The sequence below is a fragment of the Scyliorhinus canicula genome, chromosome 8, assembly GCF_902713615.1.
Source record: "Scyliorhinus canicula chromosome 8, sScyCan1.1, whole genome shotgun sequence".
NCBI classification, from domain to species: domain Eukaryota; kingdom Metazoa; phylum Chordata; class Chondrichthyes; order Carcharhiniformes; family Scyliorhinidae; genus Scyliorhinus; species Scyliorhinus canicula.
The window spans coordinates 116,433,722-116,450,550 of record NC_052153.1 but is presented as its reverse complement, the minus strand read 5'-3'; the positions used below and the strand labels follow the sequence as shown (position 1 = coordinate 116,450,550).

At 46.2% G+C, this 16,829-nt stretch overlaps 1 protein-coding gene across 2 annotated transcripts in view; it reads left to right on the top strand.

Annotated features, from left to right (window-relative positions):
- man2a1 (mannosidase, alpha, class 2A, member 1) overlaps nt 1–10,082 on the top strand; it is a 245,702-nt gene extending 235,620 nt beyond the window's left edge. For both annotated transcript variants that reach the window (XM_038805125.1, XM_038805126.1), the window contains exons 21-22: nt 6,113–6,223; nt 7,581–10,082. In XM_038805125.1, coding sequence (XP_038661053.1) covers nt 6,113–6,223; nt 7,581–7,733 — 264 coding nt within the window. In that variant the 3' untranslated portion in view covers nt 7,734–10,082. The remainder of the gene's footprint in view (nt 1–6,112; nt 6,224–7,580) is intronic.
- The last annotated feature ends 6,747 nt before the right edge of the window (nt 10,083–16,829 follow it).

The window sequence follows — 16,829 nt, the reverse complement described above, 5'->3', positions numbered from 1 at the left end:
GGTGGATCCCTGGAGGTTTGGGAGACCGAGAGCGCGGGAGTATTCCTTTTTCTCTCGTGTCCATAGGGTTTATTCCCGGATAGACTTTTTTGTCCTGAGCAGGGGATTGATTCCGAGGGTGCAGGATGCCGAGTACTCGGCCATAGCGATTTCGGACCATGCCCCGCACTGGGTTGATCTGGAGATGGGAGAGGCGCGGGACCAGCGCCCGCTCTGGCGCCTGGATGTGGGGATGCTGGCGGAGGAGGAGGTGTGTAAGAGGGTTCGGAGAAGCATTGAGGGGTATCTGGATACCAATGATATGGGGGAGGTCCGGGTGGGTTGGTCTGAGAGGCTCTGAAAGCAGTGATCCGGGGGGAGCTGATCTCCATCCGGGCCCAATGGGAAAGGAGGGAGAGGAAGGAGAGGGAGAGACTGGTGGGAGAGCTCCTGGATGTGGACAGGAGATATGCGGAGGCACCGGAGGAAGGGCTGCTGGGAGAACGGCGCAGTTTGCAGGCCAAATTTGACTTGTTGACCACCAGAAAGGCGGAGACACAGTGGAGGAGGGCGCAGGGCGCGGTATATGAGTATGGAGAGAAGGCGAGCAGGATGTTGGCGCATCAGCTCCGTAGGCGAGATGCGGCTAGGGAAATTGGTGGAGTGAAGGATGGGGGTGGAAACGTAGTGCAGAAGGGGACAGAAGTAAACGGGGTCTTTAGGTACTTTTACGAGGAACTGTACCGGTCGGAACCTCCGATGGGGAGAGAGGGGATGGAGAGCTTCATGAACAGGCTATGTTTCCCAAGGGTTCAAGAGAGGCTGGTAGAGGGGCTGGGGGCGCCGATAGAGCTGGAGGAGCTAGTCGGGGGGATCGGACAAATGCAGTCAGGTAAGGCCCGGCCGGACGGGTTCCCGGTGGAATTTTACAAAAAGTACGCGGACCTGGTGGGTCCCCTGCTGGTGCGAACCTTCAATGAGGCATGGGAGGGGGGGGCTTTGCCCCCCAACGATGTCGCGGGCACTGATCTCTTTGATCCTAAAGCGGGATAAGGACCCCTTGCACTGTGGATCATACAGGCCTATCTCGCTCCTTAACATAGACGCTAAATTGCTGGCGAAGATCCTGGCTACCAGGATAGAGGGTTGTGTGCCAGAGGTGATTCACGAAGATCAGACAGGATTTGTCAAGGGGCGGCAGCTCAACACGAATGTGTGGAGACTGCTCAATGTTATCATGATGCCGGCAGTGGAGGGGGAGGCGGAGATAGTGGTGGCGCTGGACGCAGAGAAAGCGTTTGATAGAGTTGAGTGGGGGTACCTGTGGGAGGTGCTGGAGAGGTTTGGATTTGGGGAGGGATTCATCAAATGGGTGAGGCTGCTTTACGCGGCTCCGATGGCGAGTGTAGTCACAAATGGAAGGAGATCGGAGTACTTTAGGCTCTATCGTGGGACCAGGCAGGGGTGCCCCCTGTCCCCCCTGCTCTTTGCACTGGCGATTGAACCGCTGGCTATGGCGTTGAGGGAGTCCGGGAGATGGAGGGGTCTGGTGCGGGGTGGGGAGGAGCACCGGGTATCGCTGTATGCGGACGACCTGCTGTTATATGTGGCGGACCCAGAGGGGGGAATGCCGGGGGTGATGGAGCTGTTAGCGGAATTTGGGGGCTTTTCGGGCTATAAGCTAAATTTAGGAAAGAGCGAGGTATTTGTAGTGCACCTGGGAGATCAAGAGGAGGGAATTGGGAGGCTCCCTTTCAGGAGGGCAGTGAAGAGTTTCAGGTACCTGGGGGTGCAGGTGGCCAGGAGTTGGGGGACTCTCCATAAGCTTAACTTCACCAGACTAGTGGAGCAGATGGAGGAGGAATTTAAAAGGTGGGACATGGTGCCGCTGTCATTGGCGGGCAGAGTGCAATCCGTCAAAATTTTTTTTTTTTTTTAATTTAGATTACCCAATTATTTTTCCAATTAAGGGGCAATTTAGCGTAGCCAATCCACCTACTCTGCACATTTTTTTGGGTTGTGGGGGTGAAACCCACGCAAACACGGGGAGAATGTGCAAACTCCACACGGACAGTGACCCAGATCCGGGATTCGAACCTGGGACCTCAGCGCCGTGAGGCAGCTGTGCTAACCACTAGACCACCGTGCTGCCCGCAATCTGTCAAAATGACGGTTCTCCCGAGGTTCTTGTTCCTCTTCCAGTGCTTGCCCATCTTGATCCCTAGGGCCTTTTTTAAAAGGGTAACCAGCAGCATCATGGGATTTGTTTGGGCGCATGGCACCCCGAGGGTGAAGAGGGTCTTCTTGGAGCGGGGTAGAGATGAGGGGGGCTGGCGTTGCCCAATCTCTCGGGATACTACTGGGCGGCCAACGTGTCGATGGTGCGCAAGTGGGTGATGGAGGGGGAGGGGGCAGCATGGAAACGGATGGAGAGAGCGTCCTGTGGGGATACAAGCCTGGGGGCCCTGGTAACGGCGCCGTGGCCGCTCCCTCCCACGAGGTATACCACGAATCCGGTGGTGGCGGCTACCCTCAAGATTTGGGGGCAGTGGAGGCGACATAGGGGAGAAGTGGGGGGCTCGATGGAGGCTCCGTTAAGGGGGAACCATAGGTTAGTCCCGGGGAACATGGATGGGGGATTTCAGGGATGGTACAGAGCGGGTATTAGACAGCTGAGGGGCCTGTTTATCGACGGGAGGTTTGCGAGCCTGGGGGAGTTGGAGGAGAAATTTGGGCTCCCCCCGGGAAACATGTTTAGGTATCTGCAGGTAAAGGCATTTGCTAGACGGCAGGTGGAGGGATTCCCTGCGCTCCCCACGAGGGGGGTGAGTGATAGGGTACTTTCGGGGGTCTGGGTCGGGGCGGGGAAGATATCCGATATCTACAAGCTTATGCAGGAGGTGGAAGAGGCGTCAGTAGAGGAGCAGAAAACAAAGTGGGAGGGGGAACTGGGGGAACAGATCGAAGACGGGACATGGTTAATTCTGGAGAGGGTTAATTCTTCCTCCTCGTGTGCACGGCTTAGCCTCATTCAATTCAAGGTGCTGCATAGGACCCACATGACTGGGGCGAGGATGAGTAGGTTCTTTGGGGGTGAAGATAGGTGTGTCAGGTGCTCGGGGAGTCCAGCGAACCATGCCCATATGTTCTGGGCATGCCCGGCACTGGAGGAGTTCTGGAAGGGGGTGGCGAGGACGGTGTCAAGGGTGGTGGGATCCAGGGTCAAGCCAGGATGGGGACTCGCGATCTTTGGGGTTGGGGTAGAGCCGGGAGTGCAGGAGGCGAAAGAGGCCGGTGTGCTGGCCTTTGCGTCCCTAGTAGCCCGGCGAAACATAAACTATGTTTGTTTATTTTATTTAAATTTGATTTATTTAATTTTAATTTATGGTTAAGTTCTCTTGTTGGGGTGGGTGGGGGTGGGTGGGATACATGTGATGTTACGGTTTGGGGGGAGTTGCGGGTGTTATGGGGCAGTTTGTTGCATATTATTACTTGTTATATTTTTATATTTTCTGTAAAAAATTCCAATAAAAATTTTTTTTTTTTAAAAAGTAAAACTTTGGGGGGTATGAGATTTATTGAGCATGGGTGGGGAGGTTTCTGTTGTTGAGGGGAGGCTTTTATTCTTGACCAGAGGGGTGGAGGAACAGGGTTTCAACATGGGAGGAATTGTAAAAGCAGGGGGCTGAATTCTCCGGTCGCCAAGGCTGGAATCGCATTCGGCAATTGGCCGGAGAATCAAATTTCCCGACCTGAATCGGGGGCGGCGCCGCTTTCACAATGCACTGCCTCCTCCAAAGTGGTATACTGATGGCCTCAGGACATTGCCTGAGGCCCACCCTTGATGCTCCGCCCCCGACCGGCCGAGTTCCCGATGGTGTGGGTCTCCCATGGTCTCACCTGTCGGGAACTTGGCGTGGTGGCTGCGGACTCAGTCTAGCGCCGCCACAGTCGGGGGAGGTCCAATCCACGGACAGGGGGGACCTTTTATCAGGGGCTGAGGGCACTGTGGGGGGGGTGGTCCAGGGAGCGCGAGCCAGCCAAAAGGGGAGCACTATTTCGAGGACTGGCCTCCGCCATGTAGCACGCCGTGGCTGCTGCAGGCGTGCGCATGCGCGGCCATGGACCCGGCAATTCTCCAGGCCATATCGGTAGCTAGAGCCAGGTGCTCTACGCTGCTGGCATGCTAGCCCCCTGCCAAATCGAGGATCAGTGGCCGTTTTATGCCATTTTGCCTAGTGTAAAACACCACTGTTCCCACGCCGGCGTGGGGACATAGCCTCAGAAACGGAGAATCCAGCCCAGGGTTTCTCAAAAAAGAACAAACACCAACCAATTCACCAGCTTCTTGTGCATTAGCAATCAGGCCTTGGAAAACCATGCCCACCAAGAAAAAAAACAAGCATTAAATGGGCCTTGCAACTGTCAAAGCTCGATCCAAGTTCACAAACCAACATTTGGGAAGCCCTACTCTAAGTTATGGGATTTACTCACTGAATAAAAAAATATTTTGTGTTGAAAAAAGATTTAAGGGTAAGAAAGGAAGGAGAACTGTCTTATAAAACACTGAGAAATAATGGAAGAGTTTATTTGCATTGAATAATGAACAGAACTGTAAAGTTGTCATAGTCCCGGTTGACCATAGGCTGCTTCCCCCTTTGAGAGAGAGAGCTGACTGGTGATGTAACCTGATGATCACCACACCTCAGGAGAGGGGCAAAGTTGAGAAGGCGAGGCCTTCAAATTGTAATACACAAGTTTAAAATGAAAAGCCTCAGTGAGACTGGGGATTACTGGTTTTGCACAGATAGGAGATTTATTAAACATACTCAAGATAAAAACAGTTGGTACAATATAAATTAACAATATAAATATGCCTATTGAGCCTTCTCAGTCATTAAAAACTCGTGGCTGATCTGATTGTAGCCTTAACTCCACTTTCTTTCCATCCATAAACCTTATCAGTAAATAAGGTGTGCAGGTTAGGTGGGGTTTGGGGATAGGGTGGGAGAGAGGACCTAGGTAGGGTGCTCTTTCAGAGGGTTGGTGCAGACTCGATGGGCCAAATGGCCTCCTTCTGCACTGGAGGAGTTCTATGAGTTCTAAGCTAAGTCCGAATTGAACTAATCAAGTAGTCCTTACCCTGGATGTTTATATTTCACAGCCCAATTCCTTAGTTAATTAACTCTTTAACCTCTTATTCTAAAGGATGGGATTAGACAACAGACTCATAGATGCAGCATGGTGGTGCAGTGGTTAGCAATGCTGCCTCACGACACTGAGGTCCCAGGTTCAATCCTGACCCTAGGTCACTGTCCGTGTGGAGTTTGCACATTCTCCCCGTGATTGCGTGGATCTCACCCCCACAACCCAAAGATGTGCTGTGTAGGTGGATTGGCCACACTAAATTGCCCCTTCATTGGAAAAAATGAATTGGGTATTCTCAATTTATAAAAATAAAGACAACGGACTCGCAACCTTCTTGTCCCAACCACAACGATGCCCACCATTGGCGGGAATAGAAATTCCTGGCCAAAGTTTTGAACAGTTAAGCCTTATTGGTGACACTGGTTATATATTAATCAGTATTATAATGATTTGACACATGCCTATGTGTGAGCAGCAGTAGCAAAGTGCAACAACTTGCCACTATTCCTTGGGTAGAAGCGTGACCTCCATGTAATTAAGTTGTTGTTTCAAGCACTTGGAAGGATAACCGTTTTGTTTTAATTGTCGTATTTTCCAAGGAGCTTCAAGGACAATTAAAGAAACTTGGTATTCAATGCTATCTCCTGTCAAAAAAATGAAAATATCATCCAAGAGCAAAATCTGTTGGATTAGCGAACAATATATAAACAGAATAGGCCACTGCTCATTCATGACTAGAAACATTTTAAGTAAGCAATGTCTCAGTGGTCTCTAACTTGATCTCTTAGGTTTACATAGTAACCTATTAATTTGTATGTGGAAGTTCAACTAATTTAAATAAATAAACAACGATAGCTGTGACAGCATTCGAAATTTTGTTAATTTATTTAACTGAAAATGTTACTGCACATAAAATATTCTATTCATTGTAACACATTAAAAAAGCTATAAATTGGGCCTAATAAAAAGTGATATGCCATTTCAGGATGAAGGAACTCCATCAGATGAAGCAGCCCTGATCATCCACAGAAGGGGTTTTGATTGTCGATTTTTAAACCAAATGACTGGATTATTTTGTTCTACCACTCAAGGCAAGGTAAGTGGTTCTGTAGGTAGCATCTGTATTCCTGTTATCAGGACAGGATTACAACTGTTATGTTTCTAGATATAGAAAGCTTAGATTAGTTATTGAAACTTACTGCCAATGTGTAAGAGAAATTTTGAATATTATCCTCCACAGATTAAAGAAATAGAATATGTAACTATTGAAAATAATTCATATTGGAGTGGATTTTTCAACCTGTGTTTGGCGGGCAGGAATGGCGGTAGGGGCAGAGAATTGAGGAAAGTCCCAAAACGGTTTTCACGGCAGCTGAATTTCCCCACTCAATTGTCCCTGCTCCCTGCCAATGACGTAATAGGGATCCCACCATGTAAGGTTGGGAACCTCATTAGCATATATTAACTTCTGTTGTATCTTTCCCACCACATAGGGATTCCCCCTAACTCCCACTTCGGCAGGCTATATAGAACATAGAACAGTACAGCACAGAACAGGCCCTTCGGCCCTCAATGTTGTGCCGAGCCATGATCACCCTACTCAAACCCACGTATCCACCCTATACCCATAACCCAACAACCCCCCCCCCACTTAACCTTACTTTTATTAGGACACTACGGGCAATTTAGCATGGCCAATCCACCTAACCCGCACATCTTTGGACTGTGGGAGGAAACCGGAGCACCCGGAGGAAACCCACGCACACAGGGGGAGGACGTGCAGACTCCACACAGACAGTGACCCAGCCGGGAATCGAACCTGGGACCCTGGAGCTGTGAAGCATTTATGCTAACCACCATGCTACCCTGCTTCCCTATATAACAGGTTTTGCAAAACAGTGACCTGAAAGATGGTCCCTGCGGGGGGGGGGGGGGGGGGGGGGGGGGGTGCACAGGTAAGTACAGCCTGACGGTGGGGGTGGGTGAGGAGGGGTGCGGTGTTTATACCTGGGCAGTATCCTGTCAGGGGACACTGCTGGAAGGAGTCTTCCTTTGGAGAGGTCTGTGGGGAGTTATCAGGGGTGACCTGTGTCCAGGGGTGGGGGGGGGGGGGGGAGGGGTTCCCTGGGAGGTGGAATGGGGGGATTCTATGCCTGTTGTTTTTTTTTAAATGTCACCCCGATCTTTTGAGAGCTATTGTTGCTGACAGGGCGGGTGTGACATCGTAGGACCCACCTCCTGGTTTCTTTTTAGTAAAGTGTTTGAAAATATGGCGGGAGAAGACGGCAGTGTGGCTGGCGGACAACACTCTGCTTTTCCTGCCGGAGTTCACACTTGGCCGAAAAATGGCAAATTCCTGCTCCGGCAACAACTGTGCTAAAAATGTAATATCTGCAATATATATATCTTGGACTATACTCAATCAACTGACTTTCAAACTTTTTCTTTTGCAGATTCCTGTGCACAATCTCTTTAGAGAATTAAAAATTAAGTACCTAACTCCATCAACTTTGACTTTGATGCATACAACACAAGATCACAATAATACTAGAGATATAAATCTGAATCCAATGGAAATAAGTACATTCAGAATTCGATTAAGTTGATCCTATCACCTCTTGGAATTACCGGACAACCTGTTTGAAGATCATATTGCAAACATTTGTCTGCTTGCAGTTATTGCAACCCAACAGAAAAGTAAACCATGTCCAAGACCAGTCGTGAATTTGAATTTAACTTTGTGAAAAAATAGTAAAGTTATAAAAAGGTTAAAAACAATTCAAGCAACAATAAAAAAAATTGTGACTACAAACTGCTTCCTTACAATGATGTAATTCTCGGGTTACATTATCAGCCTCATGCCTAACTTAATGCTGTCAGCATTTGAATGAAACAAATAAAACCCGTGAGAGTCTGCATGAAGGAGTAAACCTCACTCATTTAACCTTAACATTTCTAAGGTCAGTTTAGTTCTTATTGACTAGACCCCACTGTTCAGTTAGGAGCATGACCAAAAGGCTTATTGAATTCCCAAGTGCAAGATAATGATTTATGAGGCAAGGATTATGAGACCAAGATGACGTCTGAAATGAAAGCAGATTTCAAAATTAACACTGGAATATTTTTGAATTTGAAGTTCAGAATTATTGAGCATTTAGAATTCTGTCACATTACATGATTAGATGGGATAAGTGCAATGCTTCAACAATCAGTTGTAATGATAAACCTACCCACATGAACAACTAACACAATTAAATTATGTGTTAGTAAATGACATACGGGTGAATTTATGCCCCCAGCCTATTTGTGGGGTCACGTAACAAAGGACAGATGAGTAACCCACCTTCTTCCCGGCCACTCCCAAACTGTCCCCCATAATACTGTGGGTGGGTGAGATATTGGCCAGCCGGCCAACCCTTAGACCTATTGAGGGCCTTAACCACCCAATTAATGACCAGTTAAGGGCCTTCTGCAATAAGGTGTATGGTTGTGGAAGCAGAATGAAGAAGACAAACTCACCCTTCCACAACCTTGGGTTTAAAGGTGGGAAGGAATGGGAGTGTTTCCTCCTTTCGGGATGCTCTATTCCCATTGGTGACCCCTGCAAGATTGCAACCCTCCTGTACATTGTGCTTCCTCACTGGACTCCTGAATCGGATCTTCTACTGCTGTTCCACCTGAGGTTCCCAATCCCTCCTCAACCATAAACCCCAGTCTAACCTGTAAGTCAAGGATCCTTGGATTTTCTCTGGGCTGCTTGTCGCCCAAGCAGTGGCCAGTACTGAGTCCTGGTGCTGTGGGATTACTCAGCTGCTGGCCAATCAGATTGCCTGCAACAGTTGAAAGCGGAGCTTCCTTTCCCTGAGGGCAAGAAGTCCCACTCTCAACTTGTTAAAGCTGTCACCAGCACAATAACTGCTGTACACCCCTGTGAACATTAATCAGAATAGATGTTTTACTCTGAAGTTGCCACGTGTGATTCTGTGCCTTACAGATTTTGATGTACTGTTCTCTTTGCCCATATTTTGTAATTCAATCTCATAGTGGGATCTTTTGTACCTTAAAATTTGAATTTTATCAAAAATACATTGCAAGATGGATGCATGACAAAAGGTCATTCAGCTCATTTTAGATCATCTCTCTAGAAAAAAAACTCTCAACATTCAACTACTTCAGTTTTTGCAACCACCACCCTATGGAGAAATCCTCTTATTCCGGATATCAATTCAAAATTTTAATTTCACCAGTTTGATCTTGCATCCTTTCCTGCGTCATTTAATATTTTACTTACTTCTACAAGTCATTCTTTCAGTTCCCTATGAAGTGTATCCAGTCTTTTCTCATTATAATCTGGTCCGAGGGATCAGTCTGGTGATTTTCTCTGCATCACCTATAGGACTTGAATGTTTAACTTGTATCTCAGCAAACAAAACAATACCGAAAGTTTCATCTCATTTAACAGGGTCATAAATTCAAAGAATATTTAATGAGACTATATGTCATTATCTGGATGATATATCTTTTCATCTTTCATTTTCCATTTTCCAATGACCATTTGAATGTACCGATGTGACATAATAAGGTGTAAAAAAAGAAATGCTATTGACGCTATCATATTCTCAGTATTGCCACGGCAAATAAATGTATTAGAAAATTTTACATGAAATTGTACATAGTAGTCTTTCAGTTTTAAGTTACTTGCATGATTTTACCTAATGTAATATCAGAAGCATTTTGCTTATAAAAATGCTGGCAAATGACTTTTTTTCTGTTTTTAATGTGCATTCAATTTATCGAGAGATCCCAAAACAAACAATACTTGCACAATACAACCTGACCAGACTATTTTTTCAAACAATGCTGTAATACATTTACACTTGTATACAAATTTACACTTGTATATTGCTGTGACTACTTTTGGCAACACCCACTAATGTTAGAATAGTACTTGGCCTGCACTAAACTAGCAAAAAATGTCTTGTGCGTAATTGGCTGCTTTGCTTAAAGAGGCTCTTTGGGGGGAAAAGAGTAGATATCTGATAAAGCTAATGTGGCTTAATTTTTAATCACAGGCCATTGAATATTCTGAATGCTAATTATGTTTTGTTTTTACACATGCATTTCATATGCTCTTGTGTTATTTGGTATAATTATATTTTATTGGTTTCATGGGCCTTATATAATTTCAGGTTTGTGTACAAAGTTTATCTCACACAAAGTCATAGCATTTATTCTTTTATAGCAGATATTATTATTCATCTTGTAAAGAGAAGTCATTGGTAGTAATACAATGTATTTTCAGAGTTTTAGCTATTATCACAAATCAGTTGTTAGTAATCAGTTTAGCACCATTTTGGGTGAAAATCATTTTTACTTAACCCCTTAACCAGCATAAATATTTACCTACCTTTGGAAAGATTTTGTATAAAATGGAATTTTTGCATAGAAATGGAATTTAAGCACATTGTATAAAATAGCACTCAGTTGAATTAGGACAATAGAATCCTTACTTTTTATGCGGTGATCAAACTTTCATTTCAGAGTCTATATTTAATTTAATACAATATTGTTATATAATAAATAAAATGTTTCAAACAAAATTTCGTACCACTTAAAGTAAATTGAGGTTTTCAGTGTATGCTAGTAAAGGGGCTAATTTAATTTAAAGTGATTTCTTACAACTTATAAAGTTAATTATTTTTATACCATTACAGCAAATATTCTGACCTCACAGTTCAAATTAAAAATTATATTCAGCATAGAAATGGAATTTAAGCACATTATTATTGTATTGCATATGTTTAATGTAAACTATACATAATTTTTAATTTGGAAGGAATGATTTATCAGATTCAGTTCTAGAAAGCGGTTTTTTTGCCTTATGTATAACTCATAGAATATGGTAGGAAGAATAGGCCTGTAATTAAAAAGTTATGTACTATGGGGTTCCATTATTTGTTACTACATTTATTTTTTAATATACATTGTATTAGGAGGATTTTCTACTATGTATATCTATAAAATATTACATTTTAAAATGACATGATCAACTTACGGCGATTGAACAGGTTGTGCATTTATAGAGCAACAAAGATAATTTTGATACATCTTACAACTGATGTGGAACTGGTTGAAATGAAATTGAAAGCCTTGCTGTTTTGCATTACTATGTACTTAAGAATTTTTGAGCTTATAATTTACACTATAGTACTTTGTGTTATACACATTTACAAGGTTTAAAACACTTTTTCAATTGTTTGGGTTTTTCTAATATTTGGCAGGAAAATATCCTATCAAATAAACTGAATGTTCGGATTTACTTGTGTGTCGTTTAATACGAGGTTTAGTTTTGATTTACATGGCATCTTGTTATGACAAATCACTTCAAAATGTTTCATCTCTTGAAGTACACTGGCTGTGATACAGACAAAAATATGACAGGAATCAAAGTGCTCTTGGCATATTAAGACATAGGGCGCGATTTAATAGAGAGGTTTCTAAGTGTGGTAGCAAGTGGGAACTGTGGTGAGCTTCCCGATGGTCGACCCGGCAAGACTGTCAACAGTACCAAACATGAATTGGGCAACTTAGGCCGCAAATTATTGTCCTGAGGGATTTGCTGCCTGCCAGCTCCCCGCTAACCCCGCTCCCCGTAAGAAACTAGAGAGTTGTGAACATAGCCCAGTCCATCCCGCGAACCCACCTCCTATCCATTGACTCTGCCTACACCTCCCTCTGCCTACACCTCCCACAAAAGACCCCTCCCACCTGGGCTATTCTCTCTTCCAACCTCTTCCATCGGGCAGGAGATACAAAAGTCTGAGAACACGCACTAACAGATTGAAAAACAGTTTCTTCTGCGCTGTTACCAGACTCCTGAATGACCCGCATATGGAATGAACTGATCTCTCTACGCATCTTCTCTACTGTTGTAGCACTAGATACCGTATGCTTTACCCAATGTCTATGTCGGTGTATTTATATTGTGTATTTATATTATGTCCTATGTTTTTCATGTACGGAATGATCTGCCTGGATTGTACGCAGAACTACACTTTTCACTGTACCTCGGTACACGTGACCATAAGTCTAAATCTAATCAAGCAGTTTGGTGCACCGCTCAATGACAATGGTCTCCGCATTGGTCACCGGCCTCCGTACTAGTGTCAGTAGCTAAGTCCTAAGCGGACATTTCAACCAAGAGCCAACCGGCCATCCTGGGGTGGTCATTGAAGAGGCCGGGAATCTCCGACAGCACCAGGATGTAGCTGTCATGCACACTCCCACGGAAGTGTGCACACACATGCATGATCTGGAGGTGGTGGTCATGCATAGGTTGAACGATCAGGGAGTGGAAACCCCTTTGTGTTTATGAAGGACAGTCCCTGACGCCCCACTGCATTCCAGCCATTACTCCCTGGACCTGGGGCAGACTGGTGATGGCGGAGAAGCCTGCTGCCCAGGCATCCTGTTGGGCTTGGTCCAGGTCAAAGTTTATATAAGTGGCTACCCTGGCAAACAGAGCATCCATTATGTCACAAATTCACTTGTGGGCTGTAGCTTATGAAATGCCACACAACTCCCTGCTCGAGCCTGAGGCGTAAAAGATCATGGCTGTGGTGACCTTGATGGCTACCGGGAGCAGGAATCCTCCTCCATGTAGTGCCAAGTCCGCAAGGACATGGCACAGGTGTTACATGTCCCCTTGTTGAGGCAGAGCCTCCTGTGGCGCACGCTGTCCCGTCAGCTGCTTGAAAGACCAGCAACGCCTGTACACCCCGGGCCTTCACCAGTCTCCCCCTCTAGGCCCCTCCTTGGCCTGATGGGCGACCGGGTCCTCAGAATATGGGGCCTTGCACATGGGCTGCCACCTTGAGCCTCTGTTAAAGCTGCTGTCACTGCCTTCTCCCACGTCTGATCATCAGGACTGCCACCAGCACCGCGAGGGCAGTCTCCGGGAGTTCCAAGATAACATTGATCTTATGTAATATCTGTAAGGAATTGGTGAGGGTTAGAGACTTGACAACCAGCGAAGGATTCCACCCCGGGACCCTCCAGTCTCCCATGGCTCCCCTCCTACCCAACGCCCCCCACATTCTATGCCATCACTCGGTGCCATCCAACCTTCCCTGCCTGCCTGCCTGCATACCCCAGACCCTGTACCCCAGACACCTGTTTGTAACATTACCTGGACTGGGCACTGGTTCCCTCACCGGTGAACACACCCACCCTCTGGTTGTGGGAATGTCCCCAGTGCTGAGGCCCAGCCCCTGGGTGTTCGGATATCGGCCGCTGCATCTGTGGTGTTGAGTCCTCCAGTGTTCAGGCACAGTGTCCAGGCCTCACAGTCTGATTGGGATTGTAGGCAATAACTCCCACCTGCAATATGGCACCCCTACCCACGGGCATCCAATTGGGAGCTGTGAAGTGCTCGCTGTACTGCGATTGCCAATTTCCTATTAACAATAGCCTTCAGCTGTGCGGTCAGAGGCTACTACAGTCAATGGGAATTGTGAGTGGCCGATGGGACAGATAGGCAGAGCTGGATTTGCCCCCATTATATGTACACATCCATGCGGTGGCCTATTGGACCCATGGGTGCTGAGACCTCCCCACCAATGGCGTATCCCCCATGAGCACTGGAACAGCGACCCAGTGCCCATGGGCTCACTGTCCGGGATTTAAGATGACCACTCACCTCCTCGGATCCCCACAGCAGCCATTCCACTAGCTTCTGTTTTTAAAAAGGTGATCCTGGGTAGTTGTTCCCCACCCAGGGGCGATACCCAATCTAATGGAATTGCACAATGGCTACCCGGGGGTTTCCAAAATGAAGATGCTCACCAGGAGCTACATTTGGCAGCCCGGCTCAACACGGACATCACACACCAGGTTAAACAACATAACCTATGGCAGGAAAACCAGAAACTCCATAACACCCAGTGGAGTGCCCAGGTAGGCTATGGATGCGTGTGCATGTAGACTTTGCCGGGCCTTGCTTTGGGTCTACGTTCCTGATCTTGGTGGATGCGCATTCCAAATGAATGGAGGTACATAGCATGGCCTCTACGATTTCTATACCACCATTGAGAAACTTCGACAAAGTTTCAGCACACACTGCATACCAGAGGTCTTAGTCTCTGACAATGGCATGGCCTTCACTAGTGGGAGTTTCCAGCCCTTCATAAATAGAATGGCATCACACACATTAGGACGGTGCCATGTCACCTGTTGTCCAACGGATTGGCAAAGCAAGCAGTGCAGACCTTCATAACAGCATGAAGAAGCAGCCAGCCACATCTATAGAGAATACATTGGCACCAGGTAAAGCTTGTTATTTCCAAACTTGGCAGGGAGGGTGGAGTCCCAACAGGAAAATCAAAAAGGAAATCACGATGACATAAGGTGTTTAAGACTGGTGACACAGTCCATGTACTGAATTTCGGAGATGCAAGGGGACTGGTACACCACGTGCACATGTTCTTGTGCTCAAAGCTGGTGGGCTCCTGGAGGTCATTTTTTGATACTACGATGGCAGTCCGGAACATTGGGTTGGAGCCTTGCCCACTGGTAGTAGCTTTTGGGGTTTTGGATGTGCTAGAGCTCCGGATAGGGGCCGGGGCAGGCGTTCTGGCCTTTGCCTCGCTTGTGGTAAGGAGGCAGATGCTCTTGGGCTGGAGGTCGACCACACCGCCAAGCACCACGCTATGGCTGAGTGAATTGCTGGAGATTTTGCACCTCAAAAAGGTCAAGTACACAGCAAGAAGGTCTGTCGACGGATTTTACCTTAGATAGTGGTCATTTATAATGTACTGTGATCACTGTTAGCTGTTGGGAGTGGGATAGGGTAGGTGAGGGGGTTTAGTTTATATTTTTGTGGGGGGGGGGGGGTTATTGTTTGGTTTTTATAAACTTTGAAAAAATTTGTTAAAATTTCAATAAAAATATTTTTTTTTAAAAGAATTTTGGAGATGGCTCCAGTTGGGTCCTTGGAGTTACACTGGAGAAAACGGGGCCAGTATCCTACAAGGTAAAAGTCCAAGCCAGAGTTCTGAGGAAGCACCTAGACCACCTCAGAAGCAGGGAGCCTGACTCCGTTGAAGCCTCTGCTCCAATTCCAGTGGTGGCCATCACTGGTGCAAGGCTGCCGCCAGTAGCAGACCCCATGCCCATCTCCCCAAATGTGAGGACTCTGCTTCTGACATGGAGGCCAAGGAATCGGGTAGTCCCCCGATAGCCAATGTCAAAGAAGAACCCACATCAATGATCCTTTGGCTGCTCCCTGCAGAAACAAAGATCACCAATGCATTCCACACCTCCAGATCCGGCTCCCCCTGCTATGGACTGAAGGCTGAGTGAGAGGTGGAAGAGGTCTCTTTGCCATGGAAGCACCGGGTGTGAAACTGACTTTAGTGGGGAGGGATGTTATGATGGCTACAAAGGACACGGGGGATCGTCATAGTGTTCGTGGAGTACAAATTCCCCTGTTGAGCAGACGGAGGCTATCCCAACAGGAAACATTCAGCGGGAGTTTCAAACCCTAAGTCCAGGCTCAGACCGGCGATTCTGATGGACCCTGGGCTGTGATGTAAGCACTGCACACACAGCAGCAGTTCTTCTCGCTGTTCAAATAAACAGGAGTTTTATATGAAGCCCGGCCTTGGTGGAGTTATGACTAGTTCAAATTTATCCAAGGAACTACATTGGCAGAAGCAATTAAAATAACTATGGCAATAAACTTTTGTGCCATTGCTTCCTTTTGGACTATAGTTGGTGATATTTACTAACTGATTGAGTGCCCACTGCTACATTAAGCTTGTTGATATCTTATAGGTGTGAAATGTACATTATTTTGAAAGGGTTATATATTTTATAAACTGGTTGGATTTCCTCAAGAGACTTAAAGCAGGACTCATGCCCTATCCCTATGCACACTTTATTTGAGAACAAAGGCAACTTTGTCAACAGATAGTATTACTTCTTCAATGCTTAGTCAATACGTCATTCTGAATATAAACGCACTTTCCATAAGCCCAAATATGTTCACTGTCCAAAGCCAGGTGGCTGGATAGCTGATTAGCCAGGTAATTATGAGTTGAGCCCATGGTTCAGACAACAACCAGGTGCTACTGGAATGATATTCTTAAACTGGATACTTTCTTCCACATTCATAGATATTGGAGAAGGCTAATGGGAAGAAACACACTTGTCCTCGTTCTAAGAGATAGCATACATTATGCCTGGCCACTGGTTAGTTGGAAAGCAGACCAGATGGTACTAACCAGTTCTTGAAAACATTGAGTAACACCTGTCTGTATTCTAACTCCAATTGTTTGAAGTCTTGAAGCGACAACCCTCACCATTTTAATAGGAAAAAATTTCAGGGCCAGAGTACAGCCTCCATGCCAGAGCTTTGTCAGTCCTCAAATCATCTGCCGGGAAGGCCTTTGCTGCAGAATTTGCTGGAGTTTCTACAGGTTTAAGGTTGACTGCATAGCTGTGCACACATCAAAGATGGTTTTGCAAATGCAGCAAGAGTTTCCTCTAATTGAACCACTATCAACAACATATTCTGGGACACCAACAATTGTATAGACAATCTGGGTAGCACTGTGGTTAGCACAGTTGCTTCACAGCTCCAGGTTCCCAGGTTCAATTCCCGGCTTGGGTCACTGTCTGTGCGGAGTCTGCATATTCTTCCC